The sequence below is a fragment of the Podarcis cretensis genome (assembly GCF_951804945.1).
Source record: "Podarcis cretensis genome assembly, chromosome: 11".
In the NCBI taxonomy this organism is placed as follows: Eukaryota; Metazoa; Chordata; class Lepidosauria; order Squamata; family Lacertidae; genus Podarcis; species Podarcis cretensis.
Window position 1 is genome coordinate 934214 of NC_137180.1, and position 12225 is coordinate 946438.

The 12225-nt window shown below is 44.2% G+C and overlaps 1 protein-coding gene and 2 long non-coding RNA genes across 3 annotated transcripts in view; all 3 read right to left on the reverse strand.

Annotated features, from left to right (window-relative positions):
- The window catches only part of LOC307227099, a 208191-nt gene that overhangs the window by 35433 nt on the left and 160533 nt on the right, over positions 1 to 12225 (reverse strand). The gene's annotated exons all lie outside the window — the stretch shown is intronic.
- Positions 1 to 12225, reverse strand: part of LOC307227072 — a 74976-nt gene that overhangs the window by 389 nt on the left and 62362 nt on the right. The window lies entirely within an intron of this gene.
- Positions 45 to 5260, reverse strand: TMEM252 (transmembrane protein 252). The gene is made up of 2 exons (XM_079996179.1): positions 3932 to 5260; positions 45 to 1238 (listed from the first exon to the last, which is right to left on the reverse strand). The coding sequence occupies exons 1-2, from the start codon at positions 4207 to 4209 to the stop codon at positions 968 to 970; spliced, it is 549 nt and encodes a 182-aa protein (XP_079852305.1). The 5' UTR covers positions 4210 to 5260; the 3' UTR covers positions 45 to 967.

The window sequence follows — 12225 nt, forward strand, 5'->3', positions numbered from 1 at the left end:
GAGACAGAGCAAATTATTGTTTGCAACAATCAAACAAATGCCACTTTTCTTTGAAGAGTTTTCAAGTACAAAATTTATTGTAAGAAAAACAAAAATGCAATGCAATATTAAACATTATGTAAACCAGTTACCTCAGTAACAGTACATCATGGTAAAATAACAAAAGCTAACTGTGGATTATTGATCATCCTCCAAAGTTAGCAATGATTATTTTCTATTAAGTTGATGTCAAAACTCCACAGGAGATGCAAAAAAAGAAATGTGATTTAAAATACTGCATAAGGACCTAGGGTGCATGAATGCAATTTCTCTCGCAGTGCAAGTGTCCATGGCCTTCATTCTCCAACTGGCCATTTAAATCCATGTGCTGTCAACTCTGTTTAGGGAGCCCCTCTGTTGCCTCGCCCATTTCTGAGAGGCAGTTGCACTGGATAAACGGGTGTCGGAAAATTGCATAATTGGAAACTGCTGGTTGACTTCTTCATACAAATGCCCTTTCCCCAAAGCAGCAGCAGAGCTTATTTCTCTCTCTGTGTGTGAGTGTGCATGCCTCATTCAACAGTGATTTGCCTGGGGGTTTCTTTTGTCATTCCTTTGAGAAGGCCCCTCCCTCTGATGGGCACTTCCTCCTGCTACTGTTGTTGATCTTTACAGGATAGGAAATGACAGCAAGGCCTGACCCTAGCATAGGCAGAATAAAGCTACAACAATGTAAACAAACATACCCAGTTATTGCAGCTAGCCAGCAATACTGGACTGGACTCAGCAACATTCTTCAAAACTTTAGCAACTTTACCCAGGCTTTCTGTCAGTTACTGTAGTTACTGTCTTCACTCCATTGCATAGAACAGTGCTTGCCTCTCTTCACTTTGACTACACTTTGCATCCTGTGCATTAACCCCAGCCGCTCTCCCAAAATAGCAGGCACAGCTTATCTCCGCCTCACGTCCTCTGGCAGGCTGTTCCCTCAGCAGCTGACCTGTGACACGGATGTGCAGCAAGGCTCTTCACGCGTGGTCAAGTTATGTTCTGCAACCTGCCGCACGGAGACTTCATACGAAGGCGGCCGCTGTTCCTGAGGGCTGGCTTCCTCCAGGAATTCCAGGCTGCTCTCTGTGTAAAGAGGTGGAGGTATGTTGTACATGTCCTTGGCTTGCTCCTGGGGGCAGATGGGCAGTGCAAAAGTCTGCTTTTCGGGATCAGTGCTATCTTCGTATGATGGTGGATAGAAGTCAGGCCTGCACAAAAAACAGCCGAGACAAAAAACCACACACTGCTTAAAATGGTTCTGTCTTGAAATCCTGACAGTCTCTATTCACTGTTTATAAAAAGAATAGTCTGCAACCACCTGTGGCCCATATCTGCTTACCACATTCTCTGTTCTACTCAAAATCTAGACAGGTAGGACCCCTTACCACCATTTTCAAGAACTTCAGTCAGGCACCAAAAGGATCTAAAGTAAGTGAAGAGGAGTGGGGGCTGAGGAGGAAGGAATTGGGTGGGAAGTTTTGTCTTGTAGGCCTTCAGAGCTCTGATACGTTAGCAGTTGTGGGGGGACCACCTCCCAAACCCCTAGATTCAATAAAGGGTTAGAATCTGAGCAAACTGATAAATTCCTGAATATACCCAACTCCCTTCCTCCTGAGGCCAGCTTGGAAATGGCTCTCTGGGGCTGGATTGTTGAAGAAACAACAGTGATGATGGCCTTTCAAGGGAAGATGCTTGAATCTGAAACCGGGATTGCCAGGGTTACAGGCAGCACAGGAAAAAGTGCCTTTTGCAGGCAGCTTTTGAAACCCAGGGTGACAGGTCTAATGATTTCTGGAAAGAAGCAGATAGTGGGGAGAACATGCATGTTGGCTGGGAGAAGCTGCACTGAGAGACCAGAGAGCCAGGCTGGCCTCTGGTCTCGACTCAAGCTTGAAATGTAATGTTCTGCACCCCCTCCGTTGACGACTTTAGGCTGTAAATATGTGCCTTAATTTTAAGAAGGAAACAAAAACCCTGGTTAAGTGGCAATACACGTGGAATCTCGTGAACTGCAAAGATTGGGGTGTCCAGTAATAATATATTCTTATGACAGTGTGATAAAGCTTGACCAAGGAATGGTGATCCTTACATTTGCTCAGTTGATATGTCCCTTTCTTCTGCCCCTCTTTGTGAACAGAAAATGCACATTCTGCCCAAGCTTATTTCTGCAGGGTGATTTATTTTGCAGTGCAGGGTGCAAGCTCTTTTGAAGTGTTCAATCTTCATGGTTATCTAGACCATGGCATGTGCCACGTCCTTTTTATAGAGCTTCTGCTTTGCCTATTGTTTATGGTCCCGTTACCACAACAGAACAGGAAGTGACATTTGTATCCATGACCCACTAACAAACTCTGCCAGGCTGGAGGCCAACTTAATTAAGTGCATCGGTCTTCACTCTCGGAATGGCAGAGACTCTTACCCAGAAATCTCAAAAGCAGCTTGAGCAGATAAAAGTGAGCAACTTTAGCCTTTGTTGAACACCACTAAAACAAAGAGCTCAGCTCCATGCAGTGCAGCATGTTCCTGATTTAGAGAGACTAAGCAAGCATATGCTACCCTTTTCCCAAGGAGCACAATGTGGGTCTTTTTAATGCTCATAACAATCTCTAGCTAGCTAGACCACCCAGCCACAGCCATCCAGTGATTTTGGTCTGTGCAGAGAACAGAATTTGGTCTTCCTACACACCAGCACTCCTCACAACACAGGACTTTGCATAACAGAGCACTATATGTGGTGGCAAATATTCCAGACACTATAGCCCATGGAGTCACTTCATATTGCCATCTATATACACTTATATAGGAAGCTATAGGAAGGAAAGACTTGTAGACATACAATTAATAAAATACTGCACTAGCAGACTCAGGGTTCAAAGTAATGAGAAGGAAATGAATTTGGTGCATATGGCAGTAATAGCAGAGACAGAAGGAAAGCTGCAGAACATAAGAATTCAGTTTTGCAGCCTAAAAATAAATGACAATAAAATAAAGATTTTTAAATGGCAAGTAGAAAACTACTTGTTGCAGTGTGTGTATGTGTGTGTTTTGAGTAAATGCAAAAGAATTAAGTAACCAGGAATCCAGATAACAGAGGAAGGTAAAAGGTAAAGGTACCCCTGCCCGTACGGGCCAGTCTTGACAGACTCTGGGGTTGTGCGCCCATCTCACTTAAGAGGCCAGGGGCCAGTGCTGTCCGCTTACCTTCCCGCTGGTAAGCGGTCCCTATTTATCTACTTGCACCCGGAGGTGCTTTCGAACTGCTAGGTTGGCAGGCGCTGGGACCGAGCAGCGGGAGCGCACCCCGCCACAGGGATTCGAACCGCCGACCTTTCGATTGGCAAGCCCTAGGCGCTGAGGCTTTAACCCACAGCGCCACCTGCGTCCGTCAACAGAGGAAGGTAGATACAAGCTAAAAACTAAAAGCAGAACATACATGGCAAAATTGACATTTTTAAAGAAGAAATGCCTGATGGCAGGAGGTGTAAGCTTACCTCTCAAACACAATTTTTATATAAAAACATATGAAACATATATATGACATGTGAAAAATAGAAGAATGGAAACTAGTCTGGAAACATTTGAAATGTGACATTGGAAAAGCATGTGTAAGGTGGGTTAGATAGAAAGGGAAGCCAAAGAAGAAATATTGGTGGGCCGGGACAAGAACCAGTGCAAATGATGAAGACACAATCATGTAGGATGGGCTACATAATAAGAAACAGTGAACTACTCAATGATATAATTGAACATAACACGGAAAGAAGAAGGTCAAGGACCAGATAAGTTTAACAGAGCAAACTGAAGAGGAGTATACCATAGGCAGTGCTGTAAAGTATTTCATGAGAAGTGGAAAGGAATCAAAGGCCAATCGTTGGAATGCAATACAGTACATGGAACATACCTGTCTATGGTACTAATCTGTGTCTCTTGAAGTCTGGGACTTCCATGCATAAGGCTGTGGAATAAGCCCTTGTGCTTACTAGCTTCATGATAAGTGCTCCAGAAAATCCCAGAGATGAGAAAAAAGAAACCCAAGGGTAATAGGAAGTAGGCAATAGGCAAACTATTGCACTTGCAAGCAGAGGCACTTGTAGAGAAGCAATAGGCTCCTAGGCAGATGAAGGCAAAGCCCAGCAAGAGCACAAGCAAGCGGAGAAATGAGAAGATGTTCTTGGACATCTTTGCAGATTGCCTCAGTCTCAAGAGTTGGGTAGGTCTGCTCCAGCGCTCCGTCAGAGTTTTATAGGCTCAGGGACCCAATTGGCCTTTGGACAAGGAAAAGAAGCAGGTAGTATTATGATACTCATTAACCATTTGCAGCTGCCGTAATATCTCAAGAGATTAATTTATAATCAAAACACTGCTCAGGAACTGACAATAAATGCTTCCTGTACTCTTCTGCTGCCAGCATAAACTCACAAACCTTTCCTGCCTAGGATGCTAATGGCCAGTGACTGGAATAGAAATGGAAGACTCCTTGGGCCAAACCAAACAATTTGTTAGTGTCCTATCTGTGCCTTAAGTGCAGGAAACTTTTAACACATATTACCAGCAAAGGGTGTGTATAATCCTGCTAGTATTCATTCCACAGTTGTAATTTGCTAGCAGTTTGGTCACATTTTAGCTATAAGAAGACACTGAGCTCCTCTAAGCAACTCTACTAATGGAGCATTCATTCTGATCTTTATATGCAGAGCTTACACAGAGGTCTTTATTGAGCATTTGTTTTGATTTGTTTTCAGGGAGGCTATACAACAATGAGCAGCTCTCTTTGTTTGCTCATTCATGCATCCCATATTTTTCAATGCATTGCCACATCACTTTCCAAACTGTCCCAAAGTCCATTTCATTTCTAAAGTGGATTTGTTGCACAAGGGAAACCGAACATGGCCATAGCCAGGCTTGATGTTGAAGAGGGGGGGTAGAACCGAGCTGTTAGTTAAATATTTTTATTTATTTATTTGATTTTAGGGGGCAGCTGTCCCCTGCCCCCCTCCCCGACTATGCCCATGCAACTGAGCACTTAAATCCCCTTTGATTACACAAACCAAACTTCACAGTACAGTACTTGCTTGAAACACTCCTGCAAAATAGTGGCAGTCTGGAGGCACCCACAGCTGAATTCAAAGCCTGCAGCCTCTTGATTTCCCAGTAGAGCTTGCTCCTAAGGCAGTTGATAAAAATGTTGGAAGTGGGATCTTGTTCCTGTGGCCATCATTGCACACGCTACCTGGAAAGCACACAGGAAGGAATGCACAAAGGCATCAAGGCCACTGAGTGAAAAGATACCACCCAACCACCAGTCACACCATAAAACTCATTATAAATCAACCTCGTTCCAGTTCTACTTGTGCCAACTTCACTGTTGTCATTTGTGATGTAGGGTCCGCCCCTATGAACTTGACAAGGAGAATGGAATGTACCAGTTGCCCAAAAACAGCAGTAAATATATTCAGGAGAGCTGAACCTTCAGTGACGTGAGTGGATGAAAGTCCTCAAATCTGTAGAGTCAGAATTGAAGCCACGGTTCCTTTGCAGCATTAACGTCAATAACAACAAAATATGACACAGCAACTAAACAGTAATAACCTAATTTGTTAAATAGCTGCAGCTATCATATTGTTATGAGTTTGCAGGTGCCAGACTCCCCTAAATTCCTGGGTCCAGTAAGTGCTAGAATTTAATCAAGCCTCCTGAATCCCTGGATCCAGCAAATGTTAAAATATAAGCCCAGCCAGTTTCCTGATGAGGTAATTGAATCTCCCTGAGACCTCTGGGTATAGGACGGTATATTATTATTATTATTATTATTGTTGTTGTTGTTGTTGTTGTTGTTGTTGTTGTTGTTGTTGTTGTTAATAATAATAATAATAATAATAGCCTGGGAGATGAGCCATTGGGAAAGCAAAGGAAACTCAGGAGAGGAGCTCTGGGCCAGACGGCAAATGGGTGGGGCAGTATTAAAGCCCATATGCTGCCTGCAAAACATGGAGCTCAGGTTGAGGGTGGGTTGCAAGAGAAATGGAGCACTAGAATTGACCCTAGGAAGGAGGAGGTGTGGAACCCTCTGGAAAACCCTTGCACAGTACAGGATTTTGAAGAGCTACTCAGTTTTGCTAGCATTCTCACACACTGCCTCAGCCCCTGCCTTGACCCAAGACTCTCCCATTACCCTTGAGGCCCAGGAGCAGAGATAGTAGTGGAAAACCCAGACCCAGCTGCCAGTAGGCTTCACCCTCAGGGGTCTACTCAAGAGAAAAGCCAGAGAGGAACCAGGCATACATTGTAACCTGACAAAGGAGGGCCAAGTAGTCGAGACATAAATCCCTCGGCCTCTTCTGTAAGGAGTGGGAGATATTGTAATAGCTTTTTCTGTGTTGGTCAGCATTACTTGGCTCTGGTTTCTAGTCTATTTCCTGCTGTTGGTTTCTCCCTCAGCTTGGCTTTGGTGCCCCCCCAGCATCAATATACTTCCGCTGTGGGTCCTGCTTCCATGCCAGCTAGATATTGCTCCTGCTCAAGTTCCTGCTTGCTTGGTCACCAGGTTTGAGGAATAGATCAGAATAGACCAGACCCAGCCTGGTTGCTGGGATCCCACTGCAGTGTCGCTCCTCCCTTAGCACTGTAAAATAAGCTCAGCTAGGGAGGAAAGTCTTGAGGGGAGGATTCTGTAAAGAATCAATGGATGTGGAAGGGCTAAGTAACCCTCTCTGAAAACGGCCATGCAGAAGCAGCTCACCAGGTGGGCAGAGCTACCATGAAAGGTTTCCAGGAGGTGTGTCACTGTTGCTTTCAGGAAGTGGGTGGTGGGTGGCAGGCAGGTCAGTGTGTTGCAAATGCACTCGCAGAGCCAATCTGGGACTCCTGCCATGTGTTTGCACTGCACTGACTTCCTTGCTGCTTTGCTCCTCTTGCTCTGGTAAGCAACAGTGACCCACCGGCCAGGAAGTTGATGTATCAACCTGCACTCCATCCGGTGAGTCCCAATCTTCATTTTTGTAGTAATGACATTCTGCATTGCTGGAAAAAATAAGCGCTAGACTGAAAATGAAGCTTAATGGTATATCTTTGCTGTTTAGGTCAGCCTGGCCATCTCCTTCTAACATGATAGCTAAACAATAATGAAAGGTTGCTGATTGAAAAGAATCCAACTGTCTTATTTTGTATGAAATAAAAAAGAATTTACCTTGAGATTTGTACTGGGAATTTCTTTTATCAGAAGAGCATATATTTTTTTCTAGCTTGCTGATAAGAGTGAACTCACTGAGCTTGTGACTCATTCTTATATGTAACTTGTAAATGGTCATAAAATAATGTCCCTGATTACTTTGAGAAAGTCCACACTGAAGTTTATTTAGTGGAGCAAATCGTAGTAAAACTTGTTACATGCACACACTATATTCTATACCCTCTTCTCAGCATTGTAAGAAGGTCAACCACACAGGCAGCACCCATATTCAGCTTCTTTGGGAATTAAGCCACTGGAGACTTTGGTGTTTTGTGATAATGTGGTTTATATACTTGTAGTATAGGCTGAGCATAGAGATACAGCTTGATTCCAACATATTTTCCAAAGTTCATTGCTTCCCCAACAGGTTTCTAGGGCACCCAAATGCTGTTAGCTTCCAGAGTCTAAACCTCTCTCTCTCTTTGACTTGGTGTCACAGAGAGCCTGGTGACATCACGTGCAGCCAGAGAAGAGGGGAGAAAAACATGCCCTTTTTGCCCCCATGGCCCTCCAGATGCACCTCCAGCTATTCAGTTTATGGTACATATTGCCCCAAGCTTACATAACAAAGGGATTCCCAGCAGACTACAGTGTATTTACTTAACCAAAGACTTGAACATTTTATAAGTCATTTTCCTTGAGCAGTGATTTCAGTCTCTCATCTATAGAAATAGCTGGTATGGAAGGGACCTTGAAATCACCCAGCTCAACTCTTAATCCCATTAGTACAACACCTATTTCATGTTTATGGTGATACAGTAGGTTGTACTGTATAGTACATGGGTAGGCAAACTAAGGCCCAGGGGCCGGATCCGGCCCAATCGCCTTCTAAATCCAGCCCATGGACAGTCTGGGAATCAGCGTGTTTTTACATGAGTAGAATGTGTGCTTTTATTTAAAATGCATCTCTGGGTTATTTGTGGGGCATAGGAATTTGTTCATTTTTTTACCCAACATATAGTCCGGCCGTCCACAAGGCTGAGGGACAGTGGACCGGCCCTCTGTTGAAAAAAATTGCTGACCCCTGGTATAGTACTTCTACAGTCACATTTACTGGCAGCAATGAAGAGCCGTGCACTTAAACTCAGCCACCTTACCTGCTGAAGAATGGTGCCCCTACTTATTTAAATTGCCTGTCTCTTGTAGAACTGTAGGTCCATAAAGGGAAGGATAATTATATAAGAACATAAGAAGCTGCCCATTGTATAGTCTGCACTGACTGGCAGCAGCTCTGCAGAGTTTCAGGCAAGAGGCTCTCCCCGCCCTAACTTCTGCATGCACAGCAGGTGCTCTTTCAAGGAGCTGCAGCCTTTCCCTTAGTGCTAAGGTTTGTCCCTACTAGCCCTTGGCATAGAATGCATCCTCCAAAATGTGACTCAATGCATTAATGACCCCATTTTAAAAGGAAATATAACTTCTTGTAGTTGCAAATTCTTGTGTGGCTTCAAGACCTTGAACATCCCCAGCATTCTTTGAAATGCTGGAGCTGGCTGCTAGACCATGGCGTCTGCCTGTTAAGCAACACAATTTAGCCCAGGGTGGATTGAACTCTTCCAAATCATGCACAGCCCATCACACATTTATATATTTTAGCAGGGTAACAGATTCCTTTGTAAGTGACAACAAACTGTGGTCCTGATTCTATCAAGTTCAGGGCAAGGGCACTTCGTGCAAACATAGCATCAGTTTCTGGCAGCATTTGCATGAGAGCCACATGCAGGGAACAAATTATGGGGTGCAGTCCTCACCTTCCTGTACTGATTGGATCACTCATCTTTTATCTTCTGGGATGCTGCTGCAGCTCATGTCTTAGGCTTCTGCTGGATGCAGCACTGTTTGGAGAAAGAACTACTTCCTTCCACTCTTGGTTACAGGCCTCTGCCTCAGGGCCCTCCATTGGGAGGGTGCCCAGGTGTCCTACTTTACAATCCTTTAAGGTAGGGGTGGGGAACCTTCAGCCAGTCTTGGCCCACAAGGCCTTTAAAAAAGAAAATCACGCCAACCTGTCAATCTTGTTGGGAACTTGTACACATAGACGAAGTTCACTGCAGGACTATTTTAAATCGTTTTCATATTTTCAAAATAAAAAAATTCCTTCCAGTAGCACCTTAGAGACCAACTAAGTTTGTTATTGGTATGAGCTTTCATGTGCATGCACACTTCTTCATATTTTCAGTGACTTACCTTAACCCTCCCCAGCCTCTCACATCATGAACATTTGCTGATAGAGACCTGCAGGTGAATGCCAGCGTTGTAGAGCCCATAGCCTCTGTTGAATTATGGTATTACTCAAATAAAGATTACTGTCAAGATTATCTGCACAGCCTTTTGACCTCCTCACACAAGCCCTGTTGAAATCATTAGGGTGTTGAGTACACACTGCACTCACTGACACTTAAGAAATGTTGTTGCACTTATTGACTTCTTTTATTTGCCAGCAATAAGATCATGCAGAAATGACACCTAAATGGACAGATCAGAGATTAGATATAAGACTGGTCTGATGATGCTTGTTTAATATTGAGCTATATCACTGTTTTGTGGGAGGTAATCAATATTGCATAGCAACCTGTTGACTTTTATGGCAGTGTGATTTTCTGGGATAAGGTATAATTCATAATAGAGTGTTAGGGGAGGGGTAGTCATGCTCCTTCTGGGGTTGTTTGTCCACCTTCGGTGCCTACCCTGCATACAGCTCTCACCCGTGACTCCTGGAAGCTGTCAGCACACAACAGTGGTCATATCCCAGGAAATGGCTTTGACTGGCCTGTTAAACCATGTAAGGGTAGCCAATGGGTCTCAAATCCTCCATGAGTTAGAAATGTCCCCTGCTTGTGAAGACAGGCTCCAGCAGATTGAGTGGGCAAGACCAAGAGTGGGTCCAATGGTCAAGAAGGCACATGCTGTAGAGGGAAAGGAGGGGCAGATGGAGCTCATCCACCTGAGAAGGTGGCCCATCTAGGAGAAGGAAAACCCTGGTCCTAAAACCACTGCTGCCTTGTGGCTATATTCATCTGTGAGAAAGACTTTGGGAGTAAACTTTTCTTTGGGAGAAAAGTCTGTACCTACTGCCTTGCAGGACATCTTCAGGAGAAGAAAAGGCTAAATAAAGAGTAAACCCTACACAAATCCAGAGTGAAGTCCCTAAGATGGTTGCATGGTGTCTTATACGCCTCCTTTTGGCAACTCCTGCAGCTAAGCTGGTGTCTGATGTCTTGCTCTGCTTTCCTTTAGACCCCATCAGTGAGGCTGAGAGGGAGGTCTTCTTGACTGTGTAGCCCAGGCTTGCATCTCAGGGAGGTCACTTTGGTGCTGCTAAAGCCCTTTCCGAGCATGGAGAGGAGAGGATGTTGCGAGCAGGACCCTCCCACATTCGCGGGGGCTTCCCTTGCCCCCCGCGAGAGTTGGGGAATCCCTGGGCGTGCCTGCAACCCAGCCCGCCAATCGGCGGGCGAGGGGAGGCGCGGCCTGGGCTACTTAAGGTATTATTGCTACTAATGCAGCAAAAACAATACAGGAGGCAGCAGTTAGGAGTTACAAGTCTCTGCAGCTACAGCAGGATTCTCCAGTGGTTTGTCTTTGCCCACAGAGACACAAGCCACTGTCTTTCAGGGCAGATGGATGCCAACAAGTTTCCACCATGGAATTCAAGAGTAGCATGTCTCTCCATTATATCACTCACAACAAGTTTGCTGAGCAAATTAGGCCATTGGTCTTGAGCTTGTGGCTTGAGATCCACTGCTGAGCCACAGACACAGCCTGACCAAAGGTGGGTCCATAGAAATGCATGGTTAAATTAAGAAACCCATCTTGTAAAATGCTTGTTTGGAATAAATGTGGATCTTCTAAAACTATGAAACCTCCTATAGAAAAATGTGTTTCCCACATAATTTTTAATTCCATATCACTTCAAATATCTGCAGTAGAAACATCCCAGTGATGTGCCCCATTTCCCTTTCCCACACATGCATGAAGTTTTCTTGTGCTGTATCCACAGAAGACAATAGCCAGATGTGAGTTTTATTTTATAAGTCTTTCAATCCATCTCCTATGTGGAATTAAGATAAATGGAATGGTCAACAAAGAGCAAGCAAATCCAAACAGTGGTTCTCTCACTATGACCATCCACATTTTGTTGGACTACAGCTCCATCATCCCTGATCAGGAAGCTTGTGGGAACTGATGGAAGCTGGAGTTCAAGAGCATCTGCAGAGCGACAGGTTTCCAGTACCTGTACTATCGATTGGACACTGAAGCCCCATCAGAAGCCTGTCAGAAAAGACTTGTTTAAAGACAAGACAAAACAGAGAACAATGTGTGGCTTAGATAAATCCATAACTAAGGAAGAGAAAAAGAGGCTGGACCAGAGCAGAAATGAGCTTTTATGTGAAGCTTATTAAAAAGTTGCCTGGCAGAGACTGGGTACCTTTAACAACCACACAACCCGATCAGCTACGCAGAGCTGGCTAAATTGACATACAAATTGTGGGACAAAGACAACTGTGACTTTAAGGAAGAATGGGAGCTTTTTATAACTTATCTAAAAAGACAACAAAATGAATTGGACTCCTTGGCAGGTTTTGAATAAACATACACAAATTTATTAGTTGATAACATGGTAAGGATAACACAATGTAAGGATATGTATAATTTTATAACATGCAGAGAATAATATGTGCTGAGAAATCAGAGAGAGGAGCTGAGGGAGGTCTCGGGGGGGAGGGAAGGTTTGAAGTGGTGTGTGGAAAAAGGGGGGAAATAATGAATATGATATGTTTTGATAATCTGTTATGTTGAAATTGTTAATAAAACATTTAAAAAACAACCACAACCACACAACCAGCAGCATTTCAACAGTGTAGTGTGTGGGGCTAAGATGGCAGCCATTCCAGTCCCAACACTCCCCCAACCCTAAAGCTCCTTGCATGATGCTTGTGAGCCACTTTGAGCTCTAGCCAGCAAAGGCA